Raw genomic sequence first — 17,094 nt, 5'->3', positions numbered from 1 at the left:
GTTAGCCAGTTTAGGCATGTTTACTTTATAATAGAGGCGTCTAAGGGGAGATATGATTACTATGTACAAATACATTAGGGGTCAATACAGAGAACTTTCATGGGAACTTTTTACCCCAAGGACCATACACAGGACACGTGGTCATCCCCTAAGGTTAGAGGAGAGGAAATTTCACAACCAGCAAAGGAAGGGGTTCTTTACAGTAAGGGCAGTCAAGATATGGAATTCACTGCCAGGGAAAGTTGTGATGGCAGATTCAATATATATGTTTAAGAAAGGGTTAGACAAATTTTTTGCGGAAAATTGTATCCAGGGATACGACCATTAATTAAAATGAAGGATAGTAGTGGATATAGGATAAAAATAGGACTGCAATATTGGGTCTGGGGGGATTTTCACAATTGAAACAGATTGGCGGTTGCTTACTCTGGATCAATTTCAAATATAAGTGCAGGATCGCAGGAGATCCAAAATAGGTTGAACTTGATGGACTGGTGTCTTTTTTTCAACCTCATCAACTATGTTACTATGTTACTACGTTAAAGGCACTGTGAGATTATTAGAAACGCATCTAACAATATCTCACAGTGGTGTTGGCGTTTGTGTTTCCCAGCACATGATAAACATGCTTTGTACTGATAGATCTCATTGTCCTGCTATAAATAAAGAATTAAACAATCATCCCTCAATTTAAACACGTTGTAATCTACAGCATGAGATAATCCTCACTCCTAGGTGTATGATGTCAGTGACCTGTTTGTCCAGTGCATGAAGTCAAACTGACTGATCAGGCAGATGGTGTAAATGTGTTTTTACCACCTCGAATGAGGAGAAACCACATTCACAATCTGAAGCACGTCCCTTGTCCAGAACAGATATAAAAAGATTATCACTTATTAATCACTTGCTTTTATTGTAGAAAATATACTTTTCTGTGACATAAAAATCCTCATCCCTGTGACCACATGTTACCAAAACTCTGAGCTGCGGGTCCCAGAGGTCATTACACAAGGAGGCTGCGGTTAAAGTCATAGGCCACCTTCAGCCTGGTCTTCCCGTTGGGCTGGGACCAGTGTTGGAAGAGGGACTGCAGGTGATGGGACGGGCTGAACCCAGTGACATGGACGGACACAGACGCCACCTAGAGGGAGAGAGGAGAAACACAGACAAGTATTCAGCAAATGAAAATATATATGGAAGTATTTGTTCATGGACACATGGCATACCTGCCCTCACTCCCGGAATGTCCGGGATACTCCTGAATTCCATACCGGACTCCCGGGAGAGCATTCCAATCTCTCACACACTTCCCACTTCCTAGTGGAAGTGGAACTACACTGGTATTAGCGGATTAAAGTATTATAGGTCCTGGCTGCTGGGAAGTGTCCTGTCAGAGCCTCAATGTTTTTGGTGTGAAGTCGGTTCCCATTGTGCACATGTACAAGGGAAGGTGGGGAGAAGGGAGAAAGGGGACGGGGTGGAAGTAAAGATGGCCCTCTCTAAAAACTTTGCTATGGTGTAGCTGTGTCCTGGGATATAGGTATTGACGTATATTAGTGTGGGAAGAAAGCCTATTTCTCTCCAAGCAAATGTGAAAAGTCGGACACCTGAGTAGGGGAAAGTGAAAACTTTTCCCTTATGCAAATGAGAACGATTTTGATATCCTGGGAAACTGAATAGTCCCCATAGAGGGTTATATCACTGTATAGTCCCCATAGAGGGTTATATCACTGTATAGTCCCCATAGAGGGTTATATCACTGTATACATCAATGGTAAGGTCTCAAAAGTGAAATCTATTGTTGTTTCCTGATAGCGAGCTCACAACCTTCTGTATCACTTCTTACAGTTTGCTGTGTTACATATCAGGGGACGTCTGACCTTTGTGAGTTTCAGCTCCGGCTCTCGCCCCAATCCAGTGCTCAATTTGTGCGGATGCAGCCTCTGTTTAGGGGCTGGAGAGGATGTTGGGAACTTGGTTCTGTGAGGTGGAATCTGTGCAAAGTAAAAGGTGACAAGGTTAATATCTGCCAAGTCTGCAGTACTCACATTATGAATGAGGGACCACGGTCCGGTAATATCCTAGATGATGTTATGTCAGAGACAAGTCATTGGATTCTAGTAATACCCCATTCATACTGCACCAAAATCCCGTGTTTTTGCCGGGGCGAGCTCAAACGACCCGGGTCTTGGTGCAGTATGAATGGTACAAGTCAAAAATCCCGGGTCTAAAAAAGGGGTCTTCAACCCGTGATTTAACGAGGGGTAATTCCCAGGTCAGACCCGGGTTGCCTGCACTATGAATGGTGCAACCCGGGTTTTTCAACCTGGGTTGCACAGAAAACAAGCTGATTGGCTGTCTGCCAATTCTATTGTCTATTCTATTAATCCAATTGTCTACCTTTCAATGACATCACCATTTTTCAGCCAATGAAAACAGCTCTGCTGATGACTCCCACAAATTGCCAGGGCACAGACTTGTGCAGTATGAATGGGGTCAACCCTGGAAATTCCTGGGTCCAAGGTGCAGTATAAATGGTGTTTCTGAGCTGGGACGCTCCGAGCCCCGGCAAAAACCCGGGATATGACACGTTCATACTGCCGGGGCGGCAGTATGAAAGCGGTATAAATGTTACAGTAAGTTGCATTCTCATGAATATTGATCTAGAGTACACAGTGGTTACGTTGCTCTGTGCAAGTGCCCTACCCCACTCTCAGGTGATTACACTAAGCCATGTACAACAAGGCAATCTTATTTTCTGTCACTTAACAAAAATATCCCATTTTTTCTACAGTATGTTATTTTGTATGTGATTACGTAATGTACATTTATAAAGACAGTGGGGGCATTTAAAAAAAAAAAGTACTTTTCCAATGAAATAATTTGTATATGTCTCACTACAGAAAACACTTACTTTCATGGTTTGTGCAGATTACAAAATGTTCATTAATGTAGCATGCTTTTATTAGCCCTTCCCCTGTGTACTGAATTTATAAGGCCAGGCTCGTAGGCCAAGGGGGCAGAGAAAGGTGGATTCACAGGAAACTGACCTTGCCATTGGGGTCGATGTGGAGGGACGAGAGGTAGGCGGTGCATAGCTGGGATCCTTCCCACTTATACAGGTGATCAGGATCTCTTGTGCGGTCGGACAGCCCCCATAGACAACCTGCTGATCTGTCATCGCATGAACTGCTTCAAGATCAAACAAAACAACAATTTCAACACATTGAAACAAGATGTCTGAACTTTGTTTCAGATAGACAGACAATTACCACAATGTTCCTGCATTGGGAGGAGCGGGAGCCGGACCTCTCTAATCTGTGCTGTTGGAGGACCCTGCTCCTTCCACTATCTGACTCTTAGTCTATGGCCTCCCACATGCCTCCATTTCCCTCTCCACATCATGACACTGCCCCAATCATATGCAAGTCTATATTTCTCCCATTTGTTAATAAATTTAGTAATATCATTATTGTTGATTTTGTAAGTAGAAAGAGATATGTGTGTGGTGACTGACCAACTACTAAAAGGCATCTGTCACCTATACACTGTGGACACCGCCATTTTGTTGTCCAAACCAATGCCTTTGAGCACCTCATGACTATTAGCTAGCAAAATGGCTGCCTCCACTGTGTGTAGATGAAGTACTGGCATGCTTAGAGAGGGCTTTCTTAAACCTATAACCCCACAATCTACGAAATATTGTAAAAATGTATATATAAAAACTAGGTAAAATAGGCCTTCTACACTTGCGATATGAAGATCTGGAGACTAGTTCTCTGCCCAGATGCTTGGCCCTAGCCAGTGAACCCAATACTGATTGTAATTTCCAAGTTCCCTGCCCCCCTCACACAAGATCATATAATTTACGTCATATACATATTTCTCCTACCGTCTCCATATCTGCTTGTGACCTTGCGAGCCATCGTCACGTAATAATAACTCCAGCGGCTGAACGTCTTCTTCTACAGGTGTATGTAAGACTGACGGAAAGCACTGGTCAAATATCTGTCCTACACTGCTCTGAAACATGAAGGAAATAAGGAACATAATTACACCGCAACAAAGAATATTACAGGATTACCCTCTGTGGGTTGTAACCTGAAGTCTGTATATTACAGTTTAGTAGATTCAGGGGTCATGTAAAGCTGAACGTCGGTCCCCTATGTAAATACAAATAGTGCCTGTGCACGCTGGGATGGCCAAAATGATGATTCTATTTATTTATCTATAATAACCCACATCCGCCACCTCTGGGTGGGGAATAGACATGGTGTTGTTCAGCACTGGAGCACGGCCTGGATAATCCTGGGAGCCTGATCCCCTTAGGGAACTCAACCGTGAGTTAACGGGCCACAATGTGGGTTTCCCTGCTGTAGTGCCACCCACCCTGGCTGGCACAGCCTAGTGCTGGTACTGGTAAGTTTGGGGGGACCCCACAATTTTTGCTCCCTTGATTTTGTTGGTACCAGCCTAGGCTGGCAGTACTGCCCTGGTTTTGGCAATTTTGGGTGGTTACCATGCTTTTTTGTTCCCCAGTTTTGGGATTTTTATTGGGGGGGGGCACTTTTTAAAATGTATATATTTTTCGGCCTCACGGGCCGTTGCGTATGATACGCCTAGGCGTAGATTATATCCAACTCTACATAAGACAATCAGTTTTATTTATTTCAAAGAACTGGAACTTGTTTTAGCCACTTTTTGTTTTCATTCAGTGAGTGAGAAAGATAAAGGAAGCCCCTTTGCACATTATTCGGATGTAGCCCCCTACCAAGCATTAGCTGCGGCTATGTGATCTGCTCTCCTTTGGCTCAATTCTGTGGCAAATCTCTCCACAGACAGCAACAGTTTATATCACAATGTTGAGCAACAGGAAAACCCTTGTGACCAAGAGTACTTCCTCCTGTGTCTGGATATTCTGATGCTGCAGTGTATACTGTACACAACCTATGGACAAGGAAATGCGTGATTAGCAGCTGATCACGTGACCAGTATGATATCTAGCTAATCCTTGTACACAGAGCGTGGTGCCAACAAGTTCTGTGATTGGGTCCCTGCATCCAAATGCTTGTCATTCGAAGCACACATATATCAGTTTGTGACATCCCAATATTTATGTAATATTTAACTTCTCAACCAGGGCGGGACTGGCAATTGGGTAACTGGCATTTGCCAGAAGGGCTGGGATGCTTCAATATATTAGTGGGCTAATGATGACCTTTTATGTTAATGTGGTGAGAATAATAATAATAATAATAATCATAATAATAATAATAATAATCATAATCATGTTAAGAATATTTTAGCTGAACTTACCCATTAACTCATAGAGGGGAATTCAATTAGCCGTGAAGTGTCTCCGGAATGTCCGTAAAACACTTTGCGACGGAGATTTGAAAGAAATCTCCGATCATTTTTGGGGTGTGAGGAAAAACGAGTGGAGATTTTTACCGTAATTGCCAGCAATATGTGCGGCGCAATGTCTGCGCACTACATCACCGCCAATTGAATTCCCCCCATATAGCTTTCTCTGCCCAGCTATAGTCTACACAGCTTATCCAATAAAACAGTGTTAGGAGCAGACTATCCTAGATCTGACTGGTTGCTCTAGGCTACAGCACATAATTGCCGTTTGTTCCATGTTATTAAACAGGTCCCTTTGTGTGTCCGTATATAAAGGTGATTGGAGAACCTGACACAAGTTGAGCAGTTCCCATTTACCATAAAGTGGTCTCTAGGGTTCAAGGAACAGCTGATCAGATTGTTATATACAATTAGTTTCAGGCTCACTTTGTCTATAGAGTCTTCTGTCGGACACATCGTTGTGCTGTCTTCACACCACCAGCGTCCACCATGTTGTGTTACGTACATTTCCTGTTTATCCGTCTCCGGTTCCTCGCTATCTGCTTCTCTGAAGGCCACCCAGCTATCTGCGAAGGGAAAAGAGTACCAATTGTAACGTGTCACATATTCTCTTATCCTTACAAAAAGTAATATACTTAAAATCTCCATATTGGAGAAAGCAAATCTCAATTTGCTTAGTTTGTTAGTGGCAATGGTGCTGTTACTAACTATGCTTCACATGCGCACTGTTGTAAAACATATCCACAGGAGGAAATCAGGTGTTTAGGAAAATAGGTTTCTGTTTATTCTTTACAAGATGGATACATTAATAAGAGATGTGGTTGATGAATAAAAGATATCATCTTTTTGTGCAATCTCAATGCTAAAATAATTGATCCATATATGGTAAGTATAATGCACGTTTGCATGTAAGTACTATTAAAGTTATTTCATCGTTTTCCAATAATCATTGTCTATGCGATTTGTGTGGTTCCAAAGCACAAGCAATTTATTTTGCAAAAGCAAAAAGAATAACAGTTCAATAAATAAGTACAGTCGATACATACGCTGCGTGGTGCTGTGCCCTGCTGGATCCAGCTAGACAGTCCTTCAGTCCTGAAGACTGTGGTCAGAGTGACTGCCAAGCTGATTCCAGGGACCAATATATATACATTTGGTGTTACAGTAAATACAATACAGATGACTTAGCAAGTTTTCATAGGTTCAGGTCTTCAGTAAGGTCCAGTGTAATGCAGTCTATAGGTCAGTTCAAATGACACCCTCCAAGGGTGGGGGTCAGCTCTCCAGAGGGTGAAAACTAATGTTCCTGCCAATAACTAGTTTAAACTGGTCTATTAGCATTATACAGACAATTTCATTCTAATCATTTATTCCCTATCATCCATAACTAGCATGCGCAAGGAGCGATCCTTTCGGCGATAGAACCGGACGGCTGCAAATAAATAGGGGATTAGAATGATACCAGACATGATATATTCCCTGTAACCTGAACCTTAGATCTCACCAACATGTACATATAACCTTAGAATATCTCATTATAAACTAAATAACATCTGTTCATAAACGACTACGAATTGGAACTATTATAAAAATGAACTATGTACAAGTGAATGTGTAAGTGCAAGTGTATGCGTGTGTTATTTATCATGCGATTGCGCCATGACATGTGGCGCACTGATCGCAATCGCACGGTAAAACAATGTTAATCAATATACCTTCTTTCATCCAATTATTCGACTTTGACAGTACGATGTGGTAGTGTGTCCTCTTTGACACCTCCCTGACGATGCCCATAGGTGAAGCCCAACTGTAGCTCAGTCTCTCTCTCTTCCAAGGTACATGGGTCATGTGGGTAAATAGAGTTCCCCGCACATGCAGGTGTGAACAGAGATGGATCACAGGTGAGGCAGGTGGAATGGTGCACAAAGCAACTGATGAACATAATGGGGATCATGCAGAACACAGGCTGGAAAAGATGATAAAACGTATTTATGTGCATATGTTCAGTGAAATCCATATCATGATGCATCCTGCTGTATATAACTAGCATTTGTGCCAGGTGTATATCAGGACTAACAAGAGTGTATCCTTTCTCCCCATGATAGCATAGACAAAGTGCAGAGATGTGTCTCATCAGTGACGTAGTAAATGCAAAAGTCTCATTGCTTTATTTGTCATATACACTAGAGAATAGTGTATTGATAACCTGTGAAAGTCACATTTTCCCCTCTAGAAATCCAGTGAGAATCTCCTTTCCTGCAGTAGCCCAAATGGAAATGTCAATGAAGTAATGTGAATAGATGGACGCAGTTTTGTATAATATAGCTGCAAAGCTGGAGCGGTCAGGACGCAGTGAGTAGATCAGAAGCGACTAGAGAGTGCTGCTAATAGCCTCATAATTACGCATGTACGGATGTATTTGCTCTGTGTCCAGGTCTATTTGAGTCACAATTAAGTAAACACACATTTACTGTACTCGGCCTTCTGTTGCCCGCTCCTTCATTCCCCTGTTCTGCCTCTCCAGGAGACATAAGTTTAAGATGCCCCAAAGTCTACATCAGGATGTGCTAACGGATTGTTGCTGCACATGCGCAGTATGGTAATACGTATTTTATGCTACAAAACCAGGAGGTACGTCCATCTCTACAGGAGAACAGATGGGCACCAGTTCATCTTCCTGTCACGAGCCGCGGCGGTATACACAGCCGCCGCAGCTTGCTTCCTGTGCCCCTTGACGACCGGGACGTCACTTCCGCCCAGCGCCAAGGCAACGGTCGGACGCTTCTTCAGCGAGGCGTCCCGGCAGCATAGATAGCCGGGCGCGCACACGCATTGTTTAGATCAGTTAATTAGATTCAGCCTGGGGCTGAATTAACAGGCATTAGCCTGCAACTGTGTACATCAGGGGTAAGCCCTGATTGGTCTGGATCTGTAACAGGCAATTAGCCTGCAGGGGTGCATACAATCCCTGATTGGGCCATCTGTGTATTTAAGGCAGTGAGGTCTGCAGCCTCACTGCCGGTTATAGCTATTCTGTCACAGTCCTGCTGACCTGCTTGCTCCTAGTTCCTGTCCTGTGGATACGCTGTTGGATTTCTCGTGTATGACCCCTTGCTTGGATTTGGACCCTGCCTGTTTTGCTTGTGACCCTGACCTTTCTTGCCTGTATCTTGGACCTTGCTACCGTGCCTGTCACCTCTGACCTCGGCTTGTTTATTGGATTCGCTGTCTGCTGCCGGCCCTCAACCCTTGCCTGGACTTCTCTCCGCTTTCCTGGGTTCTCCCCAGCCGGTACACATTTCACGACCCTCTGTTAGTCTGCGGCCAAGTCTGTCCCGACCACTAGGGGCTCCAGTGAACACCAGACTTCCATAGCAGACTCCGGGTTTTGCTGTACCGGCTAGAGGGGTTCCTAACACTTCCTGACCATAGTACATGTATTTACAGGCACTATAAACAGTATCTTTACACACAAACCACTTGTGCAGGTGTATTTTGCAGTATAATCATCCTTTATCATCCCGCACATTAATAGGCTTAACACGTGTTCCTTTGGTTCAAGAGCTAACACTCACTTATGGTGAAACTGTCATTCTCTACTTTGCGTCCCTTTTTCCTGCACACTGTAACTTGACTAACATATAATCTTCACAGTAGTGTGCATCCATGCACCTTGTCAAATAAATCAGCCCTCAATACTTTCCTTATCTCATAGTTGACATTTGGGGCTAGATTTACTAAACTGTGGGTTTGAAAAAGTGGAGATGTTGCCCTTAGCAACCAATCAGATTCTAGCATTCATTCATTTAGTGCATTCTACAAAATGACAGCTAGAATCTGACTAAAGCTGGGTACACACTACAGATTTTTCACCTGTTTATTGTGCCATATAATAGATTTTTAGGTCCGATATCGCATTAGTGTGTACGCTCCCACGATCATGTTTTATCGCACCAAAACACATCGTATCGTTTCATTCCATTTTATAACTAGACTAAAAATCTCTAACGATGGAACGATGTCAGGCAAATGTGGAAATGTGTATGCACTCACAACCAGCAGCGTAGGCAGATCTCCATAGAGTTTACAGAGTCACGATCTTTTCAGCAGATGGTTATGAAGATGAAGAGCACAGATCTGAAGGTAAATCGTGTAAGTGTCACCCATGAATTGGCATGTTGACTGGAACTTTCAGTCGTTGGTAAAATCGTTAAAGATATCGTATCAGGAGAAATTTTCTGTAGTGTGTACCCCAGTTTACTCAGACCCCCCTGAACTTTGCTTCCTCCCTTAAAAATATCATTATCCCACTTCTACATTACACACTCTTATACCACACTGGCATAATACACAATAGACACAACCTTGGAGGGGTTCCACACACAATTTGCATGAAGTATGAAGCACATTGAAATGCATGCATGTCTTGACGGTAATAAAACAGGGCATGACAGTAACCCAGCTCTCCTGAGGACTGATGGATGGAAATAGAGACTGTATATGAGCTTTTGGTTGGGTAGAACAGAGTTACTGTGTAAATATGTAGAACTGGTTAAAAAAAAAATAACATTTATTAAAAATCAACAATTAAAATTCAAATACCATGTTCTTCTTTCCAGATTGCTATATAATATATGACCAAAGAAATACAATGGATAAGAAGCTGTTCCACCTACAATTTGATTTTAAATCCTCAATGGGCAAAAGCAGGTTCCTATGGATAGATAGATGCTGGAGAATATCCATATAGAAGTTTCCTTTGTCTACAATGATCTCCACAAGTTCTCCAACTGGGCAGTATGAGGTCATTACCAAATATTTCCTGCAGGGCCTCAATGAGCTTGTTTTCCGAGAGAGTAGGTTGCACTTTGCCTCCCCTGTACAACTGTACGCTATCCCTCACAGAGGGAATGATGGATCGCCCATTACTTCTCATTGGCTCTCCCTCCTATGTGCGTTCAGGGGGTGGAGTTAGAACTTTTCAGCAATTCACAAACCCCCTCGACTGCTCTGCCCTTTCTCTAGCTGCAGCTAGACCACCTTCTCCATAATGTGATCAGTGACCGCCATCTTGGTTAGGCAAGTTACTCTAGGTCTAGTTAAAAAAAGACTTTGCTCCTTCCTCTTTCAGGGTGACTCTAGTGGAGGGAATGACTCGTGATAGCTTCCATTGTGGCCATGCCTGTCACTTTGGGTCCAGTAAGGATGGGCCTAATCAATGTCACTCTTCTCCTTTGCTCCCGTCTGATCTCAGGGAGAATGGTACGCAGTCATTTACACAAATTTAGGGTGACTTTCTTTGGGTAACTAAGCACTGCTTCCCAATACCTCCACTGGCAGAATTCTGTAATCTCTCTGTACTAAACCTGGTTGATCCTGATGATTAAGGCATTTGGACTGACAGATAATCTTTGCATTAACCCACACCCACTGCATCCACCTCCCACTTATATGAGTTTAGGCACAAATCACTACCTTATCTTATAGTCAACACCTGCTATATCATAACAGTTGACTTATCTTTCTGCATCTTTCTCTCAGACCCAGGATCCTCACACGCTCCTATCTCTCCATCTCATCAATTTACTCAGACCCCTCACTGCATCTCTCGCTTGTTTAGCTCCCACTGAACCTGACTTAACTCAACCTAACATTCTACTTGACTCACGTGGACTCCCTGACAGACTTCACACAATCTCTCCTTAACAACGGCTACTCTCCCAGGCAGGGCCGGTGCTAGGATCCTCGGCGCCCTAGGCACAATGTAAAAACTCCCCCCATCTTTCCTTACTTTGGCGCTGGTAATCTCTGCCAGGTGCCGTCCCTCAGTCAGTGAGTGGAGGGGAGGAGACGGAGCGCCCCATCAGCTGTTGGAGGGGACGGCGGTGGTGGTGATCCATAGCCCCTCCCCCTCCCCGTGGATCGATCTCAAGCTGTGCGGCAGCCGTTTAAGGTATGCTCAGCGGTCGCCGCACAGTTTTAAACTACAATAGTCATTGTTTTTAATTTTGAGGCGCCCTGCAGAGCCCGGCCTATGTCACACACTATTAAATATTAAATCAAAAGCTTATTGTTTTTTTTGTGCATGTACCATGTCTTAATGATGTTTTTTTCTTTTCATTGTTTTAGCTATAAATGTCATTTTCATCCCGGAAGGTATCTTGTAACTTGCATGGTGAACCTGATCTGGCCAGAGAACTATCTGTGTGGAGTTAGTATGTTCTCCCCATGTTTGCCTGGGGTTCCTCTAGGTACTCCTGTTTCCCCCCACAATCTAAAAACTTACTGATAGGTTAATTGGCTTCTGACAAAATGGACCATACTGTGTCTGTGGCAGATAATTTAGACTATAAGCGCCAATGTGTCAGACAATAATAATTTAGTATCACCTCCGCCAAATCTACAGGTGGCAAAAGTGACCCACTTGGTGTAGGAAGTAACGGCTCAGATTCCCGTAATCCCGATACCCCGGCGATAACCTCTGCTCCCCTTCTGGACTCCACTAGAGGTGCTGGAGAATTAGGATCCTATCATAATTATTGCCCTACTAAGACATTTTCATGTCCCCTGAACTCCTACAAAACTTAGTAATTGTTAATGATCTTCCTGACAAGACCCAATAAATTTAGGGAATAATTTATCATTATTTCTACAGTATCACCCGTATAGATCCCTTATACTTCCTGCAGAGATACCAGACTAAATATTTATAGGTTTGTACGAGACATTGGAGATGTGTTACCTGCTTTCCATGTTGTTCCAAATCCAGTAACTAGTCTATCCTGTATACCATCTAAATCTACTTATTTCATGGTGGTTGTCGAGTGTTTCACTTTCTTTTCTATACTGAGTGCCCCTAATCCTGTTAGCCGTCACTTATCAGTGGCGCCAGTATACCTGGACCAGACTCCTGCAAGGCTACAACAAAAGTCCCTCCATCTTCTCACAAATCCTAAAGACATTGATGACATTGTTAATCCTGCAGGTTCTGTCTTTATGTAGATGACATATTGCTAGCTAGCCTCACCATCTTTGAAACTGATTCTTTACATCTCCTCCCTATCTTGCTCAGAAGAACCACAAGGCCCATAGGGGAAAACTTTAGCTTTGTTTATCTAAAATGCACAATTTAGGACATGACTATCTGCTGAAAGAATGGCAGCTAATCTCAAGGTTCCATTGCCGACCACCAACCCCAGATAGGGACCCTATTATCCTAGTGGATTATGCTTCCATCGTCATACATCTTCAGACACTGACTCCTATGGATGCACCAGAAACTTTTTCCAGGGACACAAAAGCAGAAAACACATTCACAGCCATGAAACGGGCCCTTTCTTCTGCACCTGCTCTGGGACTCCCAGACTTCTCTAAGCCATTCATTCTTTACTGTTATGAAGAGTAGGCCGTTGTTTTACTTTCACGGTTATTACTATTATTGTTGTTGAGTTTGTAAGGCGCCACAGTGCTCCGCGGCTTCAGAAAACCGGGCATCAGTAAAAGAGGGAGTGGTAATAACAGCTGCATGGAGACAATAAGTGCCCTAGTGCATGTTACAGAGCATCCTTGGATTCAGTAGCTTCTGTCGTCCTGCTTTGTCTGAGGGCTCTGGCTGTTGCTGCAATTGTTGTGGAATCCTCAACACCTCTTGTTCTGCGTTCATCACTCACTGTGGGTTCCTATTTGTTAAGCTATAAATCAGTGGAAACGTCTTTTTCCGCATGGTTTAGGTATTTTTAAGTATCGGCTCTATCTAACAGCCTACAATAGTAGGCAATACAATAGTCTAACAAATGCAGGAGATATCACGGACACATAATTTTCAGTGGGGACTGCAGTGTGGGTCAATTTAACTGTGGTGTGAACTTCGGGGAGTAATCCCACGCTCCTGGATCCCATCTTGGAGGAAGGGAGGGGCCTATATGACACGATTAATGTTGCCATGCCCTGAAATCCCTCCCCCCACCCCCGTCTTGCATTTGCACTTTGTATCTTCTCCTGGAGGGGAGGTGCAAAAAAGTCTGCAAGAGTGAGCAACTACACTAGGCCTCCGACAGGCCACATGAAGAACAGAAAGCCAACTGAAGGAAAACAAGGAAATCCTAAACTATCATCATCATCTATTTATTTATTAGCACCATTAATTCAGCAGCGCTGTACAGAGAACTCACTCACATCAGTCCCTGCCCCATTGGAGCTTACAGTCTAAATCCCCTAACATACACACACACATACACACAGACAGAGAGAGACTAAGGTCAATTCAATAGCAGCCAATTAACCTACTAGTATGTTTTTGGAGTGTATGAGGAAACCAGAGCACCCGGAGGAAACCCACGCAAACACGGGAAGAACATACAAACTCCACACATATAAGGCCAAGGTTGGGAATCGAACTCATGACCCCAGTGCTGTGAGACACAAGTGCTAACCACTTAGCCACTGTGCAGCACTGTGACTACACACACATACTCCACGCAGCCCTCCACGGCAATAACCAGCTAAGTACAGTATATCATTACTAGCATTTTTTATACTAGCAAATTGCATTGGTGAATCTCAAAAACAGCGAGGTGAGACAAGTAATATGGGTGGTCCAATCACTTTAAGTGGCCCTGGTTGACCACAAGAAAGTTTGGGGCAGGGACTGATGTGAATGAGTTCTCTGTACAGCGCTACGCAATTAGTGGCACTATATAAATAAATTGATGATGATGATGAGCTGTGGCCAAGTACAATGTCACCAGGCGCGGGCTGGCAGATGTCAGCCCAGGGGGCGCACAGGCGGCCGCATCTCGTGACACGTGATGCGGCCGCGTCACTCATCTAATCGGGGGGCGGCCGGCCGGCCTACCGCCCGGCCCTACCAGCGGTAAGACTGAGCGGCCCGGGGGGGGGGGCGCTGCCCCCCTGCTCACCGGGCCAGCCCGCCCCTGAATGTCAACCTCTGATACAGACAGACTACCACTTGCAGGTTTTATGCTGATCCGAAAAGGATAATTCAGGTCAAATTGTTTTTTTTTCTCCCTTAGTACTCAGACCCTCAATTCATCAGCATTAACTGAAATTTAATATATTAATTGTTTTAGTGAACATGGCACCTAAAAAAGACAATCACTACACATTTTACTGTTAGCTCCTTAGGTCAGTTTGTTTAATTACAGCGACACTCAGAGGACAGCAAGCGGTTCCGGGACATCCTACTACATATATAATGGTCATTCAGGTAGAGGGCTCTGTCATCCAGGGTAAACTCCTGACTCCCGGAAAGTAAACTCTTCACCTGTTTGTTTCTGACTGAATCCCAATGTCACCCAGCACAGCATTGCTACAGAACAGAGCATATTATTATATATACAAAGTAATGTAAGCAGCGTAGCGCACAGTGCAACAAACCTCACCTGTTTATATCCAAGTTACATTAGAATATCTGCATATACACTGTGGCATTGTGGGGGATTAGAGGGACTGTTGTGCGGGGGTTAAGGCCAGTAATCTCAGATTAACAAATATTGCATGTGATTTTCTGTTTGTGGGTTATATAATGTTCTAATGATGAAACGTATATCTACATACGTATAACATGTAAAAAAATAAATAAATCCCTGCAGTTCACTGAATGTGTGGAAACAATGTGAAATAAAATTTACGTTTGTTATTCATGATGCGAACAAGACTATATGAAGTGGACATATGTTTACTGACATACATGTACGTGCAGACATTTCTATGTAAAACAGAACATTAATACTCGTTACTTATGATAATAATACAGACACTATTTCTTACCTTCAGGACGGCATCCATGTAGACCCCTCTTGTACCAGTCGCTCTCCCCCTCTGCCTCATTCTGCTGTGTCCCTTGAAATTCACCCCAAATGACGGGGCACCCCTCATTCCTGACCCCCTCCTCCTCTGTCTCCTGCGCCCCTTCTCCGACCATGTCTCCCATTGCCAATGGAGATCCCGCCGTGGTATTAGCAACCCCTGCGTCACCTCTGTGTACATCAGCTGCTGCCATGATGAGGGTGAGAAATGGATTTGCTTTCTTGTGTGGGGTCTTGTGTGACCCCAGAAACGTCCTCATTCGCCCCGGCTTAGCTGATATTCTTAGTAGTGAGCAGTAGAGCTCACACTGTATTCATCTTTATCCCTCCTCCCATCATTTTCTGCTCCCACCGCCGCTCTCGGGCTCTCGGAGGAGAAAAGCTGTTTTCTCACATTCACACAAAAGCAGCACTGCCACCTAGCAACCCAGCCAATTACCATCATCATCTACTGAGCAGGAGACGTACAGTATATAGCACCGTGCTCTGCCTTACTATACAGACGCATAGTCCTGCACCCATCTGTGTTTTTACTAAGCCTTGGCAAATAAATCCAACCATTCATTGTATAACCTCACAATTTCCTTTCCAAATAAATTATTTGTAATTAGGTTGTAATGTATTCTTGTATGATATGAAGAATGCAAAATGTTTCATTTTTCTTCTACATCATCCTATGCCAAAACATAATTAAGCCCCTATGTCACAGTATCTTTCTAATAATAAACATAGCATCCACCTGATCCTCTGTTACACCCTTCCCCCCATCACTCTCCTTTGTCCCTCCATACTGTTATTTTGGTGAGTCTATTGGGTAGGAGCTGACATTTATTACCCCTCTACTGGTTAACACAATGGTCTCCTAGTCTATAATAAATAGGATTATTTTATAGTAGCTTGTGTTTGGATGTCTGTCAATCAGTTTCTAGGCATCCATTTGTGTAGTTTAGTGTTTCTCCGCTGCAGGACAGGATTTACCTCACTGGAGTCGGTGGGCAAAATACAACATTTACGCTTTAAGCCCCACCCCCATCCTCTGGCCACACCTCTTTTATGTTCCATAGTCTTGGTGACCCCCACACAGACAAGAATGCATTGACACTATCTTGCACAATTCACCCCCATCCTAGTAACTGGTTAATTTAACAATTCTACACAACACCTCAACCCACGTAATTTGGCTGAGAAAAAAAATAAAAAGCTTGACATAGGCATCGTGCAAAGATAAAGCCAGCATTCAGCCTAAGCGACTGCTAGGTATGTATGTTCTGTGGATAATGCAAAATTGTAGCCTGCTCCTCTGTCACCGTATAATATAATATAATATATACAAGTGACTCACCTTGGGCTTGATTCAAGTCGGAATGTAAATTGGGGGTAATTTCCGTGTATAAAAAGAGTACGAAACTCTTGCGTAGTTCCAACCATATTCGAATCCAAATGTTTCTTAAGATCGGTTATCATCATTTATATAGCACCACCAATTCCGTAGCGCTGTATAGGGAATGTTTGTCACTCGCATCAGTCCCTGCCTCCATTGGAGCTTACAGCCTAAGGTTCCTAGAGTCAATTTGATAGCATCCAATTATTATTATTATTATTATTATTATTATAATTATTATTATTATTATCCTTTATTTATAGGGTGCCACAAAATTTCCGTACCTAATACAAACAGTAGACCATACAGGGTAAAACAATACAGAACAACAAACAAATAATACCAAGGGGTATATTTACTAAATGGCGGGTTTGAAAGAGTGGAGATGGTGCCTATAGCAACCAATCAGATTCTAGCTGTCATTTTGTAGAATGTACCAAATAAAGGATAACTCAAATCTGATTGGTTGCTATAGGCAACATCTCCACTTTTCAAACCCGTCGTTTAGTAAATCTAGCTCCA

General features: G+C 43.3%; 1 protein-coding gene across 4 annotated transcripts; it reads right to left on the bottom strand.

Moving 5' to 3' along the window:
* Positions 1 to 892: 892 nt before the first annotated feature.
* LOC142102282 (uncharacterized) lies at positions 893 to 15,694 on the bottom strand. 4 transcript variants are annotated; one of them, XM_075187041.1, is made up of 6 exons: positions 15,154 to 15,694; positions 5,791 to 5,930; positions 3,893 to 4,023; positions 3,051 to 3,189; positions 1,881 to 1,994; positions 893 to 1,141 (listed from the first exon to the last, which is right to left on the bottom strand). In XM_075187041.1, exons 1-6 carry the CDS (start codon positions 15,449 to 15,451, stop codon positions 1,004 to 1,006), a joined length of 960 nt encoding a protein of 319 aa, XP_075043142.1. In that variant the 5' UTR covers positions 15,452 to 15,694; the 3' UTR covers positions 893 to 1,003. The 4 variants fall into 4 exon arrangements, with proteins under 4 accessions (XP_075043142.1, XP_075043141.1, XP_075043144.1 ...); XM_075187040.1 differs by having other exon boundaries at positions 3,051 to 3,192; positions 15,154 to 15,687; XM_075187043.1 differs by lacking the exon at positions 15,154 to 15,694 and adding an exon at positions 13,178 to 13,267 and having other exon boundaries at positions 3,051 to 3,192.
* Between the last annotated feature and the right edge of the window lie 1,400 nt (positions 15,695 to 17,094).

Source organism: Mixophyes fleayi, chromosome 9 (assembly GCF_038048845.1).
Source record: "Mixophyes fleayi isolate aMixFle1 chromosome 9, aMixFle1.hap1, whole genome shotgun sequence".
Lineage (NCBI taxonomy): Eukaryota > Metazoa > Chordata > Amphibia > Anura > Limnodynastidae > Mixophyes > Mixophyes fleayi.
The sequence above is the reverse complement of the archived record's forward strand: the minus strand, read 5'-3'. Positions and strand labels throughout refer to the sequence as shown.